Here is a 23,126-nt window from a genome sequence, read left to right on the forward strand (position 1 = left end):
CTCTTGACATTTGGTCCAGGGTAACATCCGGGCTATTTATTCCTGGCCCAGGTTGCTCTTTTTCAAATCACTGTCAAGCATTGCCTCATTGCTGGGTGTGTCATTCTGTACATCAGCATAATAACTATACTTTTCAGTTTGGCCCATCTTTTTATAGTCGGCGTAATGAAAAGCCAAACGCGATCACGGACCCAAGCCTCCAGACCGTCCAGGACTCCAAAGATGCCCAGAACTTTGAGCTGTACAGTGGAGCTATGATTTGACGGGGTGACGTTGACTGTGTGTGTTGAAGAAAGCAAAACCTGTCCGTCGATTAACTTTGCCGCGATGACAAACACAGAAAGAAAGCAGATGTTTTGAAACACGTTTATTTTCCACAAAAATAATGCTTTACAGGAATTGGAAAAAAATGACGAGTACGTTGATAACAATAACGAAGCTGTTTGAACCTGATAGAAATGGCGACGTGCTCGAGGCGCGGGTGTCGGCCCAAATGGAAGCCGTGCAGCACCGCTACCTGTTAGCATGTTAGCACCGCTACCTGTTAGCATGGATACTTTTCAAAATGGACATGCGTACATATATGTTTATTTACAAGGATAGATTCGCATTTGTACATAGACACTAATCCCGTCCTTTTCTGTCGACATTATACGTTTGCAAGACTTCATCGTAGGACGGCACGAGTTGTTGTTCTTTTCTCGATGGGCTCTCAGAATATGATGCCATTGTCCCGCGCGCGCTGCAAATTCTTTGAACGTGTGTCCGTTGCAGTAAATAAGAAGTTTGGGAAAGGGAGCGGTCCCAATAGACCAAAGCCACGTATTTCTCTCATCTTGCGGACAGACAAAGCCAAAGTTGCACAAACGCAATGGCCTCATTGCCCTCTTGTTGTTTGTGCTGCGCGACAAGACATCTGAACTTGCCGCACGGTTTAAACAAACACTCCAGCGGCGTCTTTGGAGAAATAGCCAAGGTCCTCCCATGATGACCTTTCACGCTAAGAAAAGCACTTTTCAAAAGATCCGTACGACTTTCTTGACGTGGGCTAAGGAGCAGGAATACAAATGGAGTGTTGCTCACCACGTGTTTGTTTCGAAGATGTTTTGCGAGGAAAACTAAAAGTTGAGCTCTATCCATGTGCTTGTGAGAGGAGCGCTTATCTGTCTTTGTTGCTTTTTGTTCCTGACCATCCCCGTTCAATCGAAGACTTTTGAAATCAAGCTAAGTGCTCTGGGTGCTCCGCCCTAATGGAGGTGACAGAACAAAGACTGTTGACAGCAGGGACGCATGAAAAGGGGCAAAACAAATTGGATTGTTTTTATCATAAAGTCATTTTCCTTTTCATTTCAATGGTTCGGTATCATCTGGAAGCAAAATCGCTGAATTTTTATACATAGCTCTTTTAAAACCAAAGACGCTTCGCTCGGAGGAGGACGTCAGTCATGAACCTGGCAGCACGTCACTGGTTGACAGGGCCCGAAGTTTCGAGGGTTAAAAGAAACCAAACGCAAGTAGTTTTCTTTTCAACCTGCACGTTTGGACGTCCAACAATCAGACAGGACACGGCACGTTTGATGATCTTTACTTGTGGCACAAAGGGCAGCACGTGGACAATGTGCCGCAAAGCTCCAGCGGCTGCGCTCATTTACCACGCCTTTCCAAAAATCACAGCTCATGTTCTTTACAATTGCCAACAAAAGATTGACATTGAGTGGATTGTCTGAAACGAAGCAGTGAGAATGAACGTAACAAGGCGCTCCAAAAGCTTGACCGAATCAAGCAAGCGAGGGAGGGAGGGAGGGAGGGAGGGAGGGAGGGAGGTGTGAAATTTGCAAATCCTTCAACACGTCATTCATCTTCTGCACTTGAGCAAAGCAAGCCGCATGTGATTTTTGTACAAACACATCTCAGCTAACAAAAGGCTGGGAATGTACAGTTCAAAGGTCAGTTTACCCTGAGAGAATTCTTGTATGGCTCCGGCCGGCCACGCTTGTGTAAACGCACATCGGGGCCAAATATCAACTGGAAAGGTCCACTTGAGCGGGGGGCGGTCGATTGTACTCCTGCAGCTATAAAGCTGGGTCGTCCAACAAACTAGGGATTGGTGATCTTGAGCCACACACAACTCGCAGCAAAACGAAAAAACAAAATGAGCCCATGACAACCGAGAAGCAAGTGCCTGTGCACAACAGCAAACCAAATAACCTCGAGGGGCACAAAAAATCAAACGCACACAAGAAAGCCACCATAGAAAATGATTAGCCGTCCGCTTTCACTTTGCTTGGCTCGCATGGAACTTTTCGGGGGATGCGGAGACTCCCGAGACAGCGGCCGGCAGATTCAAACGTTGCTTATCAGAGGATTTTTACCAGCTGCTTTCCTAATAAGCAGGATTTGTCTTTTCCTGAATACGCCTCATGAGCAAAAACATCTGGCAAAATGGCGGCGCAGGCCAAACGCATCATCATCGGCAGACATCGACGACGGCTTTTGAGCAAACTGCGGCTAATTGGAATTGTGCGGCCAGCTCGCCGTTTGGCCGATGGGTGACGGAAGATTCCGATTGACGGTGGCACCATCCAATACATCAGCCCGCCGGGCTGCCAACGCTCCCCCGGGCGCGTGCGTCGGCTACACGTGCGTTTGCTTAGTTTCTCGGCTGACGTGTTTTGCTGTATTATTCATGACATATGTGAAATGTGTACTGGAAATCTTGTCGAGAAGATGAAAGAGCTAATATGAAGAAGGACTTTTTTTTTTTTTTTCCTTTTCTTCTTTTAGGAGGCGGCGTGGGATGAAGCACATTACACAAGGTCCTTTTAACTGTGGGCCAACACCTTATTTGCAGTTAAGGTTTAAACATTACCAAGCAGCAGAATGTAAAAAAAAAAAGGGTGAAGAAAACGAACGCCAAGTGACTTATTTGTAAGTGTTCCTTTTGTGCTGTGTTCCGCCTGGCCACAAACGTTTGGCTTGAACGAGTGTTGACGTCTTGTTTGGCCAAAGTGCTTGAAGTGCCCGTCAACATCTCCGCACTCGTCTTTTTCATCTGGACTTTTTGAACCCTTCTGGGCTGGGCACATTTTGGACATTTGACCTGTACTGGATCGCTGACATCTGTAAAGTTCTGCTCTCGCAGTGGGCCACCACCATTTGCTCAACTTGGCATCATTCTATTTTAGCGACATTTGCATTGGAGCGCCATGATATTGAAGGCGATTTCTGGCACGAGTGTAAGCCAACGTCTCATCACAACAGCGTCCAAGGCCTGTTTGCATAACCTTGGAAAGAAATTGGCAGTTGTGTAAAGAGCTCAGGAAATATCATTTGGTTTCGACATCCTTTTTGCTTTGGGGGCAAGGAGTTCACCTATTCATTACGTCGACATTTTTTTAAAGGCATTCATCCAGCAGCCGCTTTGTGTTTGTCTCAGGGGTGGGTGACCATTAACATTGCACATTGGCCCAAAGTCTGCACGCTAATTAAAGGGATAGAATCAGTCATTGTCCTTTCATGACTTCAGGTAGGGGACTCGCACACAATTTCGGCCAAGTTCCAGCCGCACCACACACATACGCGCATATATATATATATATATATATATATATATACACATAGTATATACACATATATATAAAATAAAATTCATTGATGTAACCCATTTGCGACCGTCAAGAGGGCGAGCGCACAAAGAAAAAACAAAAAAAGGAGAAGGCAGTCTTTTTCGGCTCGGTCAACTTTACACGAGCATGTGAATCTCGTTGTACTCATCTCGTCCATCTTCATCAAAGTTGGGCGAGTCTTCATCGCAATCCAGCTGTGAAGGTAAAGAGCTCTACTTAGGTTGGCTGGTCCACATTTCCCTTTTTTTTTCTGCTAGTCAAGTGAGAGTTGGTGTGAACGTTTCCAGGTAGAACCGTGTCATGAAGGAATTCCAAGTTGAATATTTGTTGAATTTGCTTTGATGCGTGAGCATCGGACACTCATCCGATTGCTGGGGCTTTTAACTTCGTTTTGTTTCATTTGCTTGTGAAAGCATATCAACATAACTGTAAAATATGCCAAATGTTCCAGCGGGGGACGAGAGGCAACCCGGCGCCGCTTCCCGCATTTGTGGAAAGCCCCCTCCCTACCTCCCTCCCTCCCTCCCTCCCTCCCCTCCCGGCGCACCACCTACCGCCTGGAGCTCCCGTTCCTCAAAAATCCTGGAGAGGATGACGCGGCGCAATGGCACCGTCATGATGAGGACGAAGGGGAATGCCAGCGAGGCGGCGGTGGACTTGACGACCCACAGCGTGACGATGCAGCCCAGCTGGATGAGGGTGAACATGTTCATGCGCCATGTCTTCACCTGCACGTCGAGAGAAAGGCATTCAAAGCCGAGTTGTGACAATTGCCATCTCCCGGCCCTGGTTACCTTGGTGACGTAAATGTGGTCGGGGTGGTGCTTGGCCGGCGTGACCATGAGCGTGATGCGTTCGTACAGCTGGATCCCCGTCAAAGAGGTGACCCCCATGTACAAGAAGATGCCAAAGAGCACGGCCAGAGGGATGTGACGCAGCACGTCGGTCATCACGATGGACATACCTGATCGGGACGAACCGCACGCAGTATTTCATCTTGTCTTAAATTCAATCAGAAAGTCTCCCGGCGCGTTTGCCGTCCTTCTTACCGACAAGCACGGCGACGAGAAGTCCCGTCAGCCTCTGCTCTTTGACTTCCTGGATCACGGGCTTCTCTCCAGGCGCCGTGGCTTTGCTCATGACCGTGAGGGCGTTGACGTGAGTGACGGAGCGCACGGTGGCCGCCGTCAGCCACGGCAAGCCGAAGAGGGGGCAGAAGGCTCCCAGAATCACGATCAGCAGCAGGTCCAGGTGGAACCCCGAGCCTTTCACCAGGCGACGCTCCTTCTTACTGACAATCAGGCTGAGAGAACAAAGGAGTGCTCGGTCAGCAAATCACAGCGCGTCGCGTCCTTACACGTACTTATTTCTAAAATCATCAGAGATCGGGGTCAAGGCCGACGGCAAACGCTGAAAATCGGTAGTTGACACCAAAGCCTCAAAATGTGCAGACCGCAAATATTCGGGGGTTCACTGTCGTTCCGTGAAACCAATGACAACTTTCCAGCCGTTGCTTTCCATCTTTCAGAGCAGGCTTCAGAGAAAGAGCACAGAATTTGCCCAAAGGAAGGATTTTTTTTTCTTTTTAGCATCCAGCCAAAGAAAGATTCCAAAACACAGAACTCTGCACTTACGAAGTGATCTGCGTTTCCATAAAAATGAGGATGAACACAAGAAGGGCGGGCACAATGGACGCTCCCATCAGCCAAGTAGGGAAGGGCTGCTTATCTCCAAAGGGACTGATGAACCAGCCTCTCTTGTTGGGGGACGTGACTGAAAAGCCGGACGGCACGTCCAGCTTCTGAAAAGGAAACCAAACAGAAGCCACTGCGTCGCACACTAGTCCAATTCACATATTTGGGATGGATGAATTCAATCAAAAGAATCCATTTGTCATTGGGCACTTAGCTCTGGAGTGTAAATCCAGCCTCGAGATCCCTTTACCTGTGTGTAAGTGTCGGTGATGGAGTAATCCACCAACACAGTAACTAAAATGGAAATGGGAATACCAAAGTCTCCGATGATTCTTCTTGCCTGCGGGGGGGGGGGACCAGAATACGGACTCAACTTCCACTGAGCGACCCGGGGACAGTCTCGTTGTTCCCGATCGAGGAACGAGACGGTAAGCGTCGAGCATTACCTTGCCGCCTAAGAACCGACTGTTTCTGAACTTTCTGAGGAAGAACGCCAAAAAGAAAGTGCCCATCATGAGGACCAGAGACAGCAGAGCGGTATTGGGTTGGCTCTGAACCTCCTGAAGCTCAGACGGAGGGGTGGAGTCCCCAGGGTACCACGCCATCAACGGATGTTCTTGAAACACCTGAAAGACGTCAAGCGTCGCGTGACAAATCCAAACGCCTCGGTCTGACCACGTGATCTCTCGAATGACCTTGAAGAGCTTTGAGAAGGTCTCGTAGATGAAGATGAGGGAGATCAGGAAAGCAAAGATCTCTTGAGTGAAGGGCGAGATGAAGCGGACGAGGAAGCTGCCCTCCGCCGCCACAATCAGCAGCACGATGAAGACGAGCCAGAAGCCGATCCACACTCGACCGGTCAGGTACTCAAAATCGTAGGCCTGACAGAACTGAGCGACAACATTTAGGGCCCAGTCGTGACGCTTTGATTGTGCTCGTGCGCTACCTTGTAGAAGGCTTCCTCGAAAACCAGTAAAGGTCCCGAGAAGCCAATGATGAGAAGAGGCTGACCGGCCAGGAGTGAGAATATAACGCCGAGCGTGGCAGTGGAAACAATCAACTCGCTCACTCCCATCATGCCCTCTGTCTTCTCCCCTGCGGGTGAAGACGCAAAGGAGGAAGACTTTGGAGCAGGTCACTTTGAGCGCAAACGTAGCGACGGGAACCTTACCGAGCAAGCCGCCAAACGTTATGGTGGGCGACAGTGCAGCAAAGTAGATGAAGATGACCGCAGCCACGCACTGCATGTCCACGGCATCCTTCAAGTCGCTGACGTAGTTGGGGTAGCGGCGGCGAATGTCATGGAGGAGTCCTCCGAACGGAATCCCCGAACGCTTTAAAGGGTCCATCTCTTGGTCGCCATCCTCTTCCTCCTCTTGAATCATGTCTGGGTGGAATAGGTACCAGTTTGCACGTCTTCTGACAAAAAAAAACCTTCTGAAGGATTTAATGACCTTTGTTGTTCTGCTCCATGCCGGACGAAGAGTGGTGCTTCTTCAGCTCCCGTTCCTTTCGCTTGCGTAGCATCTGCTTCTGGAAGTCGGCTACGGTCTTCAGTAGGTCTTTGCCCTCCACGTCGGATGGCGGGATGACGATGCTGCAGTCCAGGAATTCGTTGATACCGTTTAGGAGATCCTGTCTGTTGTCGGCAAAGTAAGCCACCTCGTGGAAGCTCTGCGATTCAGCGACATATCAAGTGATTGTACATTGAGGATATCGTCTCTCTCGAACACAGTTTTTCTTCAGCCTAGGTGAAAGAAATCCTTCATAGAAGCGGCTGGGCTGAAATTTGAAAGAACTCGGAACCTTTCTCACCTTGTCAGACATGAGTGTTGCGAAGGAACGTCCGATCTCGTGGTAGTCCACGTTGGACTGACTGGGACCGAGCAGGACGAAAATGAAGCGAACAGGAACCGGCACCTCTAAGACGGACTCCAGAAGCACGGCCTCGTTCAGCCGGACGAAGGCCATGGCCGGCTGCTCCAGGAATTCCACGCAGCCTGCCGGGACACGCAATGGACGTTGGGGCCTTTCCCACCCACATTTCTTTGTTCAGCTTTGGAAACCGATTTTGGTGAAACCATCCGCTTTCATAGAAGGCCACAGAAATGGGGGATTATTCACGTCCGAGCATTTGAAGCTCAACTATGGCATTATCGAAACGTTCGTCGATTGGTTGTCGATGGTAACCGTCGCATTTGATTGTTTATTTCGGTGAGCAAACGTAGAATGGCGAGCATTGCCGCTAAGACACAAAGCCAGCCAACGACCGAGGGTCGAGCAGCTGTAAACGAGGACGACCTCATCTTCGGCACGCAAACGGAATGCAACGCGAGCTGCTCTGAATCTCCCAAATTGACTGTCAAATGACAGCTTGCACTTGAATTGTTTCGATGCTATACGAAAGAAGAAAAAGCGGTGCGGGACTTGCTATTTTGTCCCCACACTTACCCACTAAAACAATGACAGCTTCGGCATCTCTCGGTATCTTGGCCAAGAGTTTCAAAGATCTGGCGGCCGCCGGATGGCTCTCCGGAGATACGGGGTGGAAAGATTTCTTGGAGGAAGAAACAGTACAGGCATTAGCGTGCACGGTCGTTACGGGACAACACAGAGCAATTATGTGCTTTTATTGAGCCAACAGATATTACTTCATGACACTCCCCCACCCCTCCTTTCAATTCAAAACACACAATGGCAACATTTGACATCATTAAGAACATCGCAGTCCATGCATCAACAAGTCTTCAAAGGAAGCGTTGGAAAGAATTCAAGGCATGTGGTCAAGCGCGCCGTGTGACTTCAGCGAGCACCTCTGCAACTTGTGACCCGGCCAAGCGACATTCAAGGCTCTCCAAGGGGCTCCGAGGCGAATTACGTTGCGGGATTCCCGTAAGAGAAAGGGAAAAAAATCCAAGTGCATGTGGATGATGTGACAACTTCTTGATAGCCTTTCGACACATCCAACGTCTCAAAAAGTTAAGTTGAAAGTTAAAGTGTGAGTCTGAGAATGCTGCATGCCTACGGACTGCCGCGCATGCCTACGGACTGCCGCGCATGCCTACGGACTGCCGCGCATGCCTACGGACTGCCGCGCATGCCTACGGACTGCCGTGCAAGCCTACGGACTGCCGCGCATGCACAAATCTACCAAGAGGATGAACAACTCACAAACAGGCTGACAAAGACTTCTTGCTTGGGGTCATAGACGGGTCCTTTGCCATCCTCTTCCACTTCTTCAGCCACGAGGGGCAGGCTGGTGTCCTGCACGTGGTTGTGATTGAAGCTGCCGTGAAGACTGCTCGATGAGTGGTGCCGGTGAAAACGATGCTTCATGTCGCTCGGATGACTGCGGGAGAACAAAAACAGGCGATTTGATTGGAGTGTGGAATTTCTACTTTTGCAATAATCATTATAAAAATGGGATTTGAAAATAATGCAGCAGAAGTGGGACAAGCCAGGCTAATGTTAACTCCCCCGCTAACACATAAAGCTCAGTTGAGATTCCTTTTCAGACAGCGCTTTGGCCGCATCTCAGGCAATTTCATAAATGACCACGAAAAGTCAAAAGCTGGCGATAAGAAACGATAAAAAAACAAAACAAAAAATAAACAGCCTTATTTGTGAATTGTCAAGTTCCAACAATATTTCACTCCCCCTCGAATGTCATGTGAAATTCACTGCTCTCCACCAAGTCCAATAGTGACATCAGGCCCCGCTCATGAGGACCACATGGTCCGGTGTGATGGTACCAGACTTTGACGAAAAAAAAAACAAGCTCTCGACTTAAGGAGGCGGAGATGTATTTGGATTGCGCAAATGAATCTTTGGCGTGGGCCGAGCGCGAGACGAGCCAAACGCTAACGGCATCTCGATGTGTTTCTTTCCACGTTGTAAATCTGATGTCAGTCTCATAATGACGGAGGCTCGCTTTTCTCCGTGGAAGCCGCCAGTGATATGCTGGGAATTTACGTGGAAAGGCTGACAATGACCGCACCGTGGCCCACTTGGAGTTTTGGCGTGGTCGCATTAGTTGTGCGTGCAGTGGTCCACATTTGGGCAACGCCGTTCTCCCAAACATGTTTATTAATGAAGCTCTCTGTGAGAACGTCAAGCAAAAGGACGCCAGAGCACCAGTGACAGATTGCGTTTGACTCGGCGGCTATTGCATTTGGACAAGCATGAGTTGTTTTGTGTCCCGCTAATTCTTGCTGACAGCATCCATGTGGCTAATGTATTTTCATGACGTAATCCTTCAAATCTATACGTCTAATCAATTAGCGCTGCGGTTTTGTTTTTCAGCGCAGCTTTAGCGGCAGGTCATTAGAAGCCAAAGTCAATAGGAGGGAGGGAGGGAGGGAGGGAGGGAGGCAGGGAGGGAGGGAGAGCCGTCACGTGGATCACATTATAGCTGAATGTGGAATCATACAATTCTCTAACCTTCCTTTTTTTGTACAGACATAAAGCAATAGCAAAGTGAACATTTTTAAAATGAAATGTCACGTATGATGTAAACTCATTCAGTGCCATTGACGGTTATAGATGAACTGGGTTGGTAGTGAATGAGTTAATTGATGAATTGCTCACATGTGGTTCGTGTGTGTCAGGTGCAAAATAACATTTGAATGGAGTTGAGGAGTCTGGCAAGGCCGCAGAGCCAGGCCGGACGTTAGGCCGGGCGGGCGGACGCAAGGCCGGGCTGGCGGCCGCAAGGCCGGCCGGCCGGGGCTGCCTTCCACCACGCACCACGGATGATGCTGTTGTCTTTCAAGCCGGGCTCAACCACAGTACAGCTTCAACATCTGCAGCCTTGTCAACCGCAGGAAAGTTCAGATGATGAGCCAAGTCTTGTTAAAGCTAACATTCTGGAAATTCCCACTGCGGGTTCCCTGCGTCAGCATTTTTCCAACACCAAAAAGCAGGAGAATAAGGAAGAGGCCAGCTCCCATCTTCCCCGTGTCTCCTTGCGTATGTTGACATGTAGCCAAATTTCTGCCATTGAAGCCGCTGAGAAAAAGGAGTAGCCGACACAAAAAGTGAAAGAAAAAAAATCCCATGAAGTCTGAGATCCAGTGAACAACTTACGATGAACCAGATGAACGCTTTCAGGATCAATTTTGCTAACGACATCCTGTCGTGTTCCCACTACACACCGATGCTGTTCAATGTGTCATTAGCTGAGCCAAAACCAACACGCTTGACAATAAACCCAAGGAAGAAAATGGGCCTGATGACCGACCTGTGTTTGAGCAGCAGAGCCCTGAGCACGCAGGATCTGTCTTCAGCTCTAATTTGATCAGAGATGATCATGGTCTCCACCACCAAGTGGGCAATTCCCGGAAGAGAGTTCTGCTCCAGGTCCAGAAGGATCGCACCTTGGAAAGATCGGAGTCAGTTCAGACATATCGGCCTTCTCAGTTTCCCAGCGCTCAGCGGCACCGATGGTCAGTAGTGACGTTGTTGTTGACTTATTTGACATTCATACTTGGAGACAGAGTCTTCATTGAACCGAGCATGCGTGTTCTGGAAATGCGGTAGGAAGCCGGAGAAAGGCCACGCAAGCACGGTGCGGAGATCCCGCAAGAGTCCCTTTACCGTGCGTGATGGTGCGGCGAAGCTCCAGGAGGCTGCGAAATGACAGCGAAGCCACGTGAGGTTTGCCCCAGCGCTCCGTCTCCTCCTCCACATCCTCCTCAAACTTGATCCAGCGGGCGCGCTCCTTCCAACGCATTTCATGGTCCTTTTCCACAATCAGCTCGTTGAGCTCCACAAACAACTGCAATGTCACAAAACCACGCGAGTCGAGTCTTGCACCGGGGTATCGCTCCTTGCCTTAAGTCGTGACACAAAGGGCATCGCGGCTTTACCAATCCCTAGCAAAAACCTGATTGCGAGTGCTGCAAACCTCGTGAATCTTCTTGTCCGACGCTCGTTTCTTCATCTTCAGGCTGGACAGCGGCGTGGAACTGTTGCTGGCACGGCCCATCTGAAACCGGGACGACTTCTTGACTAAGTGGCGTCTCACCCCGGGGTTGTCTTCAAATCTGTGACCTGCAGGAAAAGCCGGACTTTTTCAACTTATTGCCATCATGCTGACTCCACCATACATATATCGTGTTACTGATCATACACTCTATGTATACTTATAATACGATATTGTTTTCACTGTGCCGAGATGACATCAGCTGAGTTGTCGAGGAAATCCTTTCCTGGTCACTTCAGAACCATTAACGCAAAAATGAGGATGGAAATAGTAGAATGGAACACAGTGATTGTCAATGAAATTTCTTTCCGCTCCAGCTGCGGCTGAGCCCAAAGCCAAACGGATGACACCAGATCAATGGAAGCACGGGAAACGGCAGCAGCGGCCGAGCGCCTCGTCAATTCACTCGATACCGACGGGGCCCTCTGACATCCGCCCCATAGCATTCTTTATCATCAGTGGAAACTCACATCCATTGATTTGGCGGCCAGAACTAGAATCAAAGGCTTGGCAAAATGTTTATGTTGGGACCCAAACAACTTACGGATGGAATCGTCCGGAGACCCCAGTTGAGTGTGGATGGACTCGAGCAAGTCATAGTCGTCAAAATCAAAGACAAACTCCTCAAAGTCTTCAAAGCCTTCCACGGCGGACAGCGAGCCTTGGCACTCGCTCTGCCGCTGTCTCGGAGTGCCCGAGCCTTTGTGGACGCCGGAGCCCCGCTCGGATCCATCGCGCTTCTCCTCTTGTCCGTCCAGATCCGTCATCTCCGCGCCTGGTACCTCCTGCGGTGCTCCTCGCTCCAGGTGGGCTTACTGCTCATCCAGAACCCGACGACTCTTTTCAAAGTCAAACCCGGGAGCCGGAAAACGAGGACCTCTCCCGAGATGAACGCGAGCGACACTGGCGAGATTTCCCTCGGCCACGGCGGCAACGGGCAGAAAAGGCGTGGTCTTCTTTGGAAGAACTGAATGGCGTCGCCCCTCTTGTTTTGGGTTTTGTGCACAAGCTATTGATTCTGAGGCTGCGCCCTAACGATCCATCCAGAGTGAGTCAGAGTGGTGATGTTTTCATTGGTATAGTCGAGTAAACTCCAAGCTAGCATTCCAGGACAAGAGAGCCAAGCCGAGCCTGCTGCCCAGAACAGAAACACCAAAACGCTGATGATGGAAGCATTCGTTTGCCGGACATCTATGGCGTCTCCGTACGTGGCCTGTTTTGGTCCAGTTTATGTCAGAGGAGATAGTCCCAAAAGACGATGCTTCAGTCTGAGGCGTGTCTAGGCCGGATTTGTCCCAATAATGGGATTTTTGTTTACGGGTTCCCCAACCTGTATTTGGTTTGTCTAAAATGCCCTCCCATGTCCCTTCAGAAAGTCTTGGCTAACATCCAAGCAAGATTTCCGAAACCCAATCTTGACGTGTGTGGTTTGGACTGTGACATTCTTTTATTAGTCCCACACGGGGGAAATTCCCATATACAGCAGCCGGCCGGCCGTGAGAAGCTTTTCTGCCCTGAGACAATCGGAACACACCGCAGACAACACGACCAAAGCTCTTAAATGGTAGATCCCAGCCAAAGCACACGCACGGCCCGCCACCGTGAAGCATGGCCCGCCGGCAGCTGTGACTTGAGTGAGCCGGTTTCTACGCAGTCAATGATTACTCCAGTCTGGCAAAGCAGGAAAGGCCAGAGGCAGGGTCGCTGGTGAAGGGGAATCGACTGCGGGCTGAGTTAATGACTGCCCACCACTAACGTTTTCCCTGTGCAAGCTGGGCACCGCAATGGCCCATCCAAAACAACCTCACTCACTTTTCATGTCATCCAAGTCCACGCTGGCCAACATCTGGGCCTCGGCTTCATCGGTTGGCACTTGTTGATAGACGGCCGTCTCGGCCGCCGTCATGCTGCCGATGCAAATGCGCTCCCTCAGGTCGTAGTTGCAACGCTGGGCGCCGGCTACGCGATGGTGGGCGGCCTTTCGACAGAACCAGCTCGGGGTGGCGGCGCCGCCGCCGGCGGACGACTCGCATCCCGGGCTCGTGCTGGGACAGAATGCCTGTCGGCGCTTTGGAAGGAAACCAACGAGCAGACTCGTATGTGAGCCGACCTACCTCTTGCGGGACTCCTTTGGCTCCTCATCCAGGTGCTCGATGACATCATGTCCTCCGGAGCGAAGCTTACCGTTGCTAGAGATGGTGCCTTTCTGGGCCCGGCGCCGCTCTTCATTTTCCGTGTGGACGGAGGCGACTGGAAGAGCTTCGTCCAAGTGCTCTCGACTCTCCAAACTAAACTGAGAGCAAGCACAAGATGGAGGTGAGAGAGGTGCAGTGCGGAGCGGCAACCGAGCCCAACCGCACAAATTCAAATCAAAATATTACCTGCGCGTCACCAGCCACGGCCTCCCGCCTTTCCATTTCACACTCGGCCTCCTCCTCGTCGACCTCGTGGATGGTGGGCGTCACATCGGAGGGCGGCAGGGACGTCTTTCTTTTCTTGCGTTTCTTTTTGCGCCTGCGCTCGGCGCCGTGCACCCTCTTGCGGAAGCATTGCGTTGCGGGCAAGCGAGTGGAGAGGGGGTGATGGACGTGATGAATCGTGTGCCGGTGATCTGGATGCGGACAAACGACAACGATGGATTGGCCAAAATGTACAGGGTGCTTGGCAGCCCTATCCAAATATTTGGTGTTCAAAGTCCTCCTGACCTACTTTTAACTCATCCCACACATTGAAAGGGAATGAGAGGAGCCACTTTGACTCAAGTCATTTTCTCCACGCCCACAGCGGCGCAGTCCTCCCTCTCTCCCATGTTCTTACAATTGAGGACTACCTCACATACGTATCGTCCAAGGTCTTTCATGTGAACACAAGCTCAAATGCATAACAGCGAATGGACCGCAACACTGTGCAAGGTGTACCCACACTCAAAATCTTTTTCTGTGTAGTGCGGGCCCATCCGGTCTCCACTTGTGGATGCCGAATCACTGATGACGTCAGCAAAGTATTGGACAGACAGCGCTTTCTCCCAGTCGTCCCCCTCCCCTTCTTTCTGCTGAACAGACGACGATTCTTCCTCATTGTCTCCATCGGCCCTCATCTGAAAAAAAAAAGAAAACAAATCAAGTCTCAATATTTAGTGCAATAGCACCATCTGCTGTAGAATCGTTTTGGAAAGACGAAGAGGGAGCATGGAAATGACTCATGCGCTCGGCTCCTCGATGGCCTCCGGAGACGACGACGGCTGGTGGGTGTGAGCAGCGTCTCTGGACAAAACGTTAGTCGCTTTTGATAGGTCAAGTGGTTCTGATCCACGGGACCCTCTGCCTGCCATTGGTTCCAGCATGCTGTGACTGAGTCCTCCTCCTAAAACTTTCATATTTCTCCGCTCCATTGAATCCTAATGACCGGTGGGATGAAGGGACAGGATGCCTTGAAATACGTGAGCAAGGCATTGAAAGCCAGAAACCCGCTTGCCGATGTTTTGGGGGGGTCTCAAAGTTTTTGGGTGCAGGGATGCCTCCAGGGCTCCGCTCTTGTTGCCTAGACACTTTGGCCTTCAGCGTGCTCATTCAGATTCCCGTCAGGCCATCAGGATTGACCGTTGCACGGCTTGCTTGCTTGCTTGCTTCCTTCCTCAAAATGGGAAAAGGAAAAACCTCAGCACACCAAAGCACTCCAGTTAAAGGTGTTCCTTTTTTGGTGCGTGTTGCTCAAGACTCGAAGCTTGGGCTCCATTTGGAATCCTTTTGACTTCATTTCCGTGGCAGATGGCTCAACTCTGGCAACTAAAACTAACACGGCTCGCACTTATAGCTGAGGAGGAAAAGCCAGTCACGAGATGTCAATTGGGACACGGGCGCTCAATGTGTGTGTGTGTGTGTGTGTTGCTACACACATCTTATGCTGTCCAACAGGTGAATGTGAGCTTTGGCAGCAAATTGAACATGATTTTGTTCATTTGTGATTTTTGTTTTTTTTTCTAGTGGTGTACCCACATCATGATTGCTTCTTGTCACGTCGGCGGAACATTTGCACTTGGCTTTGCATAATCACAAGCAAGTATGTAACAGCTCCAAACTTGTTTTCACAATCATCTGTGCACATTTGTGGAGTAGTTTCAACTTCAAATTGTTGAGCTTATTTAGCACAGCGACAAAGCCATTTCATTTGTTGATAGTGCAGACTGACTATTTTTTCCCATTGTTTCAATGTAATATTGAATTTAGTTTGAAATCCTTGCCGCTCAAGTTCAGCGTGTGCTTTTCAGCATTCACACTTTTGGAGTCGAAACTGGAATGTTACCTGATGCAGGTTGAGCAAAACATCAATGTCTGGAGCACAACCGCCCGTCGCCATGAATTTTGGCCCTCTGCCTTATTTGTGACCAGGGCCCTGAGGTCCGCCAGGAGTCGGCTACTGTCGCAGGGGCGCTGCCGGATGGGGGACGAGAGGGCTGGCGGGAAGCTGAGGGAGGGAGGGCGGCGGCGGTGGCGGCGTTCAGCCCTTCTCTTTCACTAACGGGCATCCAGGAAGCCTTGGGCCTGGCATCACCTACGCGACAGATCCACATCAAGTCACGATTTACGTTGTGCTGCCTCTGTACAATGTGCCACGCCTTATTCTTTGATGACACAGCCAAAATGTAAGGTGCATGGAAGGCAAGACAGACAAATGCAAAGAGTGCCATGGGCAATGAAATCACCTGGAATAGTCAATCGAGATGTCACTAGTAAGTTGGCCAACATCCATGTCGATTCCATCAAGCCGATAAAACAATTCTCTATCTTTTTTTGCAATTTGTAGGCAGCGCTTGAAATACTAGTGCAAATTTTCTGCTACGAAAGCACGGGGGACAGAGATGGCGGCGGCATCCCCGGCCAGCGGTGACCCACTTTTATTTGGAGCTGCTGTTTTCCCCACTGTCACAGAAAGGTCTCACTTGCTATGAGCTCAGCTTTCTTTTCTCTTTTGCTCCCCATGAGACATTTACAGCCACTTGAGTGCACCAATACACAAAGCATTCACATGGACACGTGACAATTTAGTTGTCCCACTTATGAATGTTGACGTTTATTGGAGATGGAAAGGAAACACAGATGAAGTCTTTCTACTATCTGCAGCACTATTCAAAGTCATTTCCCACTTTGGAAGTGGTTCAAATTGAAAGGTTATTTTGGGCTGGTTTGTCTCGTGCAAACGAAAAGGACATCTTTTGTTACCGTGGCAACCGAGGCTTGCTCGATCATAGTTGACTTTTTAGCATTAGGGATTAGACTTCCATTGCGAGTTACTGACTATTTTGCAGCGATTCTATTTCTACACAGGCTATTATTGCTCGTGTTGCAATTAGACCAAGATGGGATGAAAATATCCAAATAATTGGGATTGTTTCGCATTTAACAAAGAAAAAAAAAATGGTAATGCAAATTGCAACTGTCAAGGAATGTGTGTGTAGAGTAAACCGGGTTAGCTACTTGAATACAGTTGTAATCCATATCGGGTGCTTTGGATGACAAAAATAGTGATGACAAAAATAGAACAAATCCACAAATAAAACCATGCGGCCGAAGAATGTCGAACGTGAGCACGGCGGGCTGAGAATACTACCCGCGTAAGCCTTTTCAAACACACATATGACAAATACAACACAAACGTGGTCGCCACTTCACGAACGAGACACTCAACACAAGACACATGTCGGATCTTTTCCTGATGTACTTCTAAAAGGATTTGTCATCATCCCACGACAAGAGGTGTCGTCACCGTCCGTGTCCTTGTGTACAACGACAACAACATCTATCCATGCATCCAGCCAGCCAGCCAGCCATCCATGCATCCAGCCAGCCAGGCAGCCAGGCAGCCAGCCAGCCAGCCATCCATCCATCCATCCATGCATCCAGCCATCCATGCATCAAGCCATCCATGCATCTAGCCAGCCAGCCTCTCAGCCAGCCTCGCAGCATCACTCCCGCATCGTCCTCATTCCTGCCGAGTCATGACGACATCATGCGTGTGTGTGCGTGTGACCTTGCAGCCACCCCAGCGATGCACGCGCGACTTTCTTTTCCTCGCCGATATTTTGCTACGCGGATGAACGTCGCCAGCTTTTTGGAAGCGGATGCCCGCTCGCAACAAAGACGCGCGATGCAAGCTGAAGGACGACAAACCTGCAAGGACGCCCTCACTTATCGCGCGTTTGCAAACGTGGTTGGGTCCTTCTGCAAAAATATTGCTTTGATTTTTCACCCCCCGCCCCCGTTCATGCATTGGGGGGAAAAAACGCGACTCAGCATCCTATCCCTCCTCCAGCGTGCAAGCAAGCACGCCTTCGCCTTCATACCTGGGGCAACTGCACCGCAATCCGGGAAAAAACACAAAGTTAAGTCCTCGGTCCTCTAGAACACGCCAAGTGGTTTTTTTTTTGGATGGGTTTTGAGAAAAAAAAAAAAAAAAAAGATTCTCCCCGTGACCACGTGACTGTGGAGGACAACCTGCTCAAGTGCTGCATGGACAGCATGCAAGGAAGCACAGCACACGCACGACAGCACGACAGCACACCATTAGGCGTCCGTTGGCTGACCATACCTGAAACATAAGCTCCATTTTCCTGCTCGCTGGCACCATGCTTTGAACTTGTCTTTTTGTTTCCAATTTGCAAATGTTCTTTAGCCAAGGAAAATAATTTTCGCTCTAAAGGTTCCCCTGCTTTGCTGAGTTCTTGCTATAAATTTGGCACCGTGTTCATTTGTGATTTTGAAACATGCAAATCTTCTAGCTTTGGATCTCATTAGGTTCATTTGACTCGGAACAAAAGAGAGGTCTTGTGATGAAAACGCACGCAAGCAAGCAAACAAACAAACAAACCAACTGTTCAGAGACAAATGACATTTCTTCATGTTGCCACTAGAAGGCAGCCTAACTTCAAATATAAATCGATACAGTGAACAAGCTGGGCCATCAAATGTGCAGGGCTTTACTTCAATCGAGCAAAGAATCCCAACCAAACTCCTCGGAAAGGACACATTTGGACTAGGTGGACCAAAACTCCAATTTGTGTCCATTGTAGGTAAAAACAAGTGTTGTTGAAAAGCTGATTGTGTTTCAAATCAGACACAAACACTGGCACAGCTGGCTGGCTGGCTGGCTGCCTGCTCAGATGGGAGGAATGTTTTCCTCTTGGCCTTCTTCATTCCACATTGAAAGAAGAAAAGGTGAGCTTCCGTCGCTGGACCGTGTGCTGAACAAGAGATTTCATGTCTGATACGTTGTACTCACTATTTTATTTGATGTTTCACTCCAAGACAACAACCTGCACAAAAGCATTGGGTGTCACTTCTTTTGCAACCATCAATATTAGCCTGTCAAGTGATTACAGGCCTCTTGGTAGGAAATGGCCCTTCAAGCCCACTGCCATCTTTTGGTGTCGCTGAGCTTAGGCACCTTTCTGCACATTTTCCCGTTCAGACACTTACAGTGCATGACCTGGAAATTTGCGCTCACCCTTCAAAAGGGCGAGACTCGTTGAACACTGAGGCTGCTTGTAAATCATGGAGCGTTCACACTAGCTCGGCTTTAGAAAATATGAAAGCACTTCTGTGTGCAGAAGATGAAGTCATGCCATCGTGACGAAAAGGGCCGTGGCCCGATCCTCGCTATCAGCCATCAGCTTTTTCTCACGGGCCGCCGTTCGCTATCAGCCCGCAGCTTTTTCTCGTGGAAATGTTGAAAAATACAATACAGATTGTCCTTTCTCTTGAACCGCTGCACTCTTCTCAGGCGTCCTGAGGCAAGTGGAGACTCGCAGCTTTTGAAAGGGGGAGCCACGGCGAGGCCTTCCCCTTCCACTTTTGTTCAGATGATGGATTACCTCGTCAAATAATCATCTCATTCCGTTAGAAGGTGTATTACGGGCGGAGCTTATGTTCAGCCCCTTCTCAGAGCGCAAGGCGAATGATAGATACTATGTCGAAAGTAAACATGGCTGAAGGGAAGAGCGCAAATGATGAAAATCAGAACTCTGGGGAGCTCGCTTTGACCCACTTCTTAAAGGAACACTTGCACAAAGCAAATGGGACGAAGCTGAACGCCAAATAATGTGAAGAAAGCAGCCGCGCTTCTCTGGAGGAACAGGAATGAAGGGGCAGCTGTAAGCCAGGACCAGCGAGCGTCCCCTGTCCGTCCGTCCGTCCGTCCCGAAATCATCGAGCGCACAGCTTTGCCCCCTCAACCTTTTCTGCCCCTTGGCCAGCACTTTTAAAGTGGGGGATTCCAGGCCAGTTGCATCGACAGGAAACAACGATAATGACTCTGCCAGTCCCAGTCTGGGGGGGGGGGGGGGCGGAGCAATGAGGTCATTGTTTGACTTGAGCTTCAGTGTACATTCCCTGTGCACCATGAAGAGCCACAAAAGCAGATTTGTCACTGACACATTTAAATATTGTTGATCAACGACACATACCAAGACAAAATCGTCTATCATTGTAGTCTATAATAATGTTTTGTGTGTGTGTACAAATAAAAAAAAAAATAAAAATATATATATATATATATTATATATATATATTAAAATAACCAAATAAATAAAAATAAAAAGTAAAAAAGAGGAGGCTGGCTTTGAAGGAACGAGCGAGCATCTTGACTCGTGGAGCAACCCACTTAGCGTTTCCTTTCGCAGCAAACAAGTCCGTACCCGATAAGAAAGCTGAGCTCCGTGAATTATTGTGGAGGAAGCCGAACACGCTGCCGGTGAAATCAAAAGATAAGCGGCAGGCACACACGCGTCACTGCAGGCGCTGTTCCTGATCCTTCCTTCCTTCCCGGGAGCAACTGCAAGAGTTCTGCACATACGTAGGAGCTGTCATGACTCACGCATCTGCCATCTGCCTCAGGTCACCTTTGCTTGCCCATCACTCACTCAGCTCGGCGACCACGGCGACTTTCAGCTCTCTCGTAACGGTCCTGCGGTGGAAAAAAAGCATTACGGCTGAGGGTGGAAGGGCTTCAGGTCTGGCAGCTGGACAACCGCCTGAGAGAGGCTTCAAGTTACCTTTTTGAGCCCCTGCCAATGATAAGGCGTCATTTGGTTGACTCCTTTTTGGACAGAAGCAGCTTTGTGCTTTTGCACTGAGCAATGTGCTGGGGTACAACAGTCATGACGCCCACCCATCCTTGGCTGTGGTAACCAAGAAGGCAAAATCCTACCAATAAAGATGTGGCATCACTAGAGGACGCCATTGCCAGACACGCTCTGAGTCACTCCAATAAATAATAATGCTTTTGTAAACCCTCCACATTTTGTACTTCCAGACTCGGGCTGACCTCATCTCCTTCACTATAGACTGTAAGACGAGACGGCGTTATTCCAAAAGCTCTGGACATTTTCTGCCTCCGTTTGCAGAATTGCTTCCAAGCTTGCGGTTAACGGCGCTCGGAAGCCTTCTGCATTTGCTACGCCACCGCCATTTTCAACCGAGTGAACTAAAATGTCTCAGCTGTTGTAGCAAAGAGCTTTGCAATTGGTTAAAGCTGAACTTTGACTGGCTTTGCCATGGCCTAGATCAAATGATTCAGGGTAAGCGTGTCCTTCAAGCATTTTGTCTTTGGCACTCATTGACAATGATCATTTTCCTCACATTCCCGTCCAATTCAGAAAAAGGGAGACAGACAATTATCAGTGAAACTTGGGATTGAGTAGAAACCTTCTGCTTTTCAAGTAAGTCATGGGCCATTGGACCTCGCCAGGATGTTGGCAGCTGTCACTCTCCAACAGCGAACTTGACAAACGAAGTATTTCCGACACGAGGCGGGCGACCACGTGTTCAACTCCGCAAGACGGTCCCAGAAACTTTAACGACCATCCTCTCGTCCCCTCATGTGCCTCCCAACTCTTCTGTCTACAAAGTAAACAAGTCCGGCTGGCCGAGGCAAGAACCCCCCCCCAAAGATAGCTGGCTAATGACTCATGCGCCATGGCCTCGGTTCTCCTCACATTTTCCACAAGGTGAAAATGATTTCCTCTCGACCATGTCGAAGCAAACCCGCTGGTGGAATTGCGGCCCGAATTTGCAGGAATCCCCATGAGTGGCATAATCGCGTCGACCTTATTCCGCTACGGTTTCGGTGGCAAACGCAGAACACAAATTTCAACGCGGTGCTGCGACTTTTCCCAGTGGCCCAATGGACTCCTTTTGTTTTTCCATTTCTTCCACTCTGGCTCGGAGGCGCTTCCCGAGTGTGTGACTGATGACTGCAGTCGTTTGGCTATGCGTGATCATTCGTCACCCGTAGCGGAATTCCTCTTTGTTGCCGGGACTTGTTTGGTTAACTTTCTTTCCAGCACTCTGCCTTCGGAATCGCTTGGAGTAGGAACGGCAAGCGAGCCAAGATGCAAATGTCTGTTTATGGAGCTAACTAAAATGCCTTTGTGAGAACTTGATGAGTTTTACTTAACGGCAAAGAGGAAGACCTAAAGACAGAAACAGGAAGTGGATGTCCATGAGCAAGAATCATGTGAATTTGGCAGGCAAAAAACTGTAAACACGTTTGATTTGCCTCGCACTGACTCTTCTTGTTTTCCCAACTGGTGTTTTGTTTCGGTCTCCGTTTTATGGGCCTCGAGCGTCTTGTTGCGCTTGTTGGGTTGGGAGCAAGATGACTTGAGCAGATGAAAAAGCGCATGTTGGGAAATGACATCCTTGGCAGTCAGCGAAACACGCAAGGAGTGGGAATGCGAAGGCCCGAACTTCCTTCAGGAAGTCACGGCTTACGCTCTCTCCAGCTCTTCCCATCTTTGCTAGCATGAGACAATCAAGTCGTAGACAACGTTTTGCTAGTTAGCAAAGCAAGCTAGCAACAGGACAGTGCAAAGTCACGCGGGAATATGTGACGGGGCAAGATGGTGCGGCGACTTTCCGAAGCCGGCTCCTGACGTGTTCGCGAGGACTTGACTCGACTTGTCATTTCGCGATGCTTTGCCTCGCTTAATATTTGCTACAGTAACGCGGCGCCTCGGAGTGTTTCCAACAAAATCTGGGAATTTTGCAGTCGAAGATTGGATCAGGTCACAGGAAGCAGATCCCACGTGCTCAATGGCGACCTTGAAATTTGGATTCCTCCAAGTCGACCACCCACCCTGATGCAGTGACGATCTTTGTCCGTCCAAAGATGACCTTTCACGGAGAGCCCGACTCAACAGTTGGCGTGTTTGCTAGCGGATTGCGCCCGTAAATGGTATTCTTGGTTTTACGGCCGCCCAAAGAGAATACAAGCTCGTCGTTTGATGCGGTCCAATGCAAGGCTTTTTACGATTGCGTACAGACGACACTTGTGGCTTGTTCACATCTGAAATTGTCCCCATTAAATTCGGGGAGGGGAGTCGAGGGAAGGGGGTGGCCGTCATTATTTGGAGACCTTATCTCCCTTGTCGCGTCTGTTCCTCAGCAACAGTGAAAATGTTTCCGGGTCAGTTGAACTCATGTTCATGCCATCCAAACGTCACATGCGGCGGATCTTTCTTTCAACTCCATGGTTCACCCGTTTCATTCAAATTTGTCAAATGAGCAATTTCATACTGGGGGACAAATAAAACTACAATATGACGACGAAACGATTGTTTTGTCACTCGTGAAAAGTGAGTCACAAATGCTCCTGAAGGTGTTGAGCACAAAGAAGGCTCGGAAAGTTGTGAACACGGCTGTAGTGCCAGAGGGACGGGACGGGATGGGATGGGATGGAACGACATGGGATAGGATGGAACGGGAGAGGGCTGACAAAAGGGGGAGGAAAATTAGGCTGGCCAGCATTCTTCTCATTTAAAGCTGTAAC

General features: G+C 49.4%; 1 protein-coding gene and 2 long non-coding RNA genes across 4 annotated transcripts; 1 reads left to right on the forward strand and 2 right to left on the reverse strand.

Moving 5' to 3' along the window:
* Positions 1–352: 352 nt before the first annotated feature.
* slc4a3 (solute carrier family 4 member 3) lies at positions 353–15,796 on the reverse strand. 2 transcript variants are annotated; one of them, XM_061287453.1, is made up of 22 exons: positions 15,606–15,796; positions 14,226–14,400; positions 13,685–13,914; positions 13,418–13,596; positions 13,116–13,348; positions 11,226–11,371; positions 10,916–11,096; positions 10,560–10,695; positions 8,492–8,669; positions 7,772–7,877; positions 7,136–7,320; positions 6,775–6,994; positions 6,492–6,707; positions 6,267–6,415; positions 6,016–6,210; positions 5,767–5,946; positions 5,571–5,660; positions 5,261–5,427; positions 4,676–4,929; positions 4,421–4,590; positions 4,181–4,354; positions 353–3,820 (listed from the first exon to the last, which is right to left on the reverse strand). In XM_061287453.1, the coding sequence occupies exons 1-22, from the start codon at positions 15,657–15,659 to the stop codon at positions 3,743–3,745; spliced, it is 3,696 nt and encodes a 1,231-aa protein (XP_061143437.1). In that variant the 5' UTR covers positions 15,660–15,796; the 3' UTR covers positions 353–3,742. The 2 variants fall into 2 exon arrangements, with proteins under 2 accessions (XP_061143437.1, XP_061143436.1); XM_061287452.1 differs by lacking the exon at positions 15,606–15,796 and having other exon boundaries at positions 14,226–15,142.
* On the forward strand, positions 8,031–16,487 carry LOC133159973 (uncharacterized). Its single transcript, XR_009715780.1, has 4 exons — positions 8,031–8,212; positions 15,287–15,362; positions 15,692–16,032; positions 16,107–16,487. It is a non-coding gene; the product is annotated as an uncharacterized LOC133159973 (long non-coding RNA).
* Positions 16,488–18,564: 2,077 nt separating this feature from the next.
* Positions 18,565–22,541, reverse strand: LOC133159334 (uncharacterized). The gene is made up of 2 exons (XR_009715681.1): positions 20,350–22,541; positions 18,565–20,261 (listed from the first exon to the last, which is right to left on the reverse strand). It is a non-coding gene; the product is annotated as an uncharacterized LOC133159334 (long non-coding RNA).
* Positions 22,542–23,126: the final 585 nt, after the last annotated feature.

This window comes from Syngnathus typhle, linkage group LG9, assembly GCF_033458585.1.
Source record: "Syngnathus typhle isolate RoL2023-S1 ecotype Sweden linkage group LG9, RoL_Styp_1.0, whole genome shotgun sequence".
NCBI lineage: Eukaryota > Metazoa > Chordata > Actinopteri > Syngnathiformes > Syngnathidae > Syngnathus > Syngnathus typhle.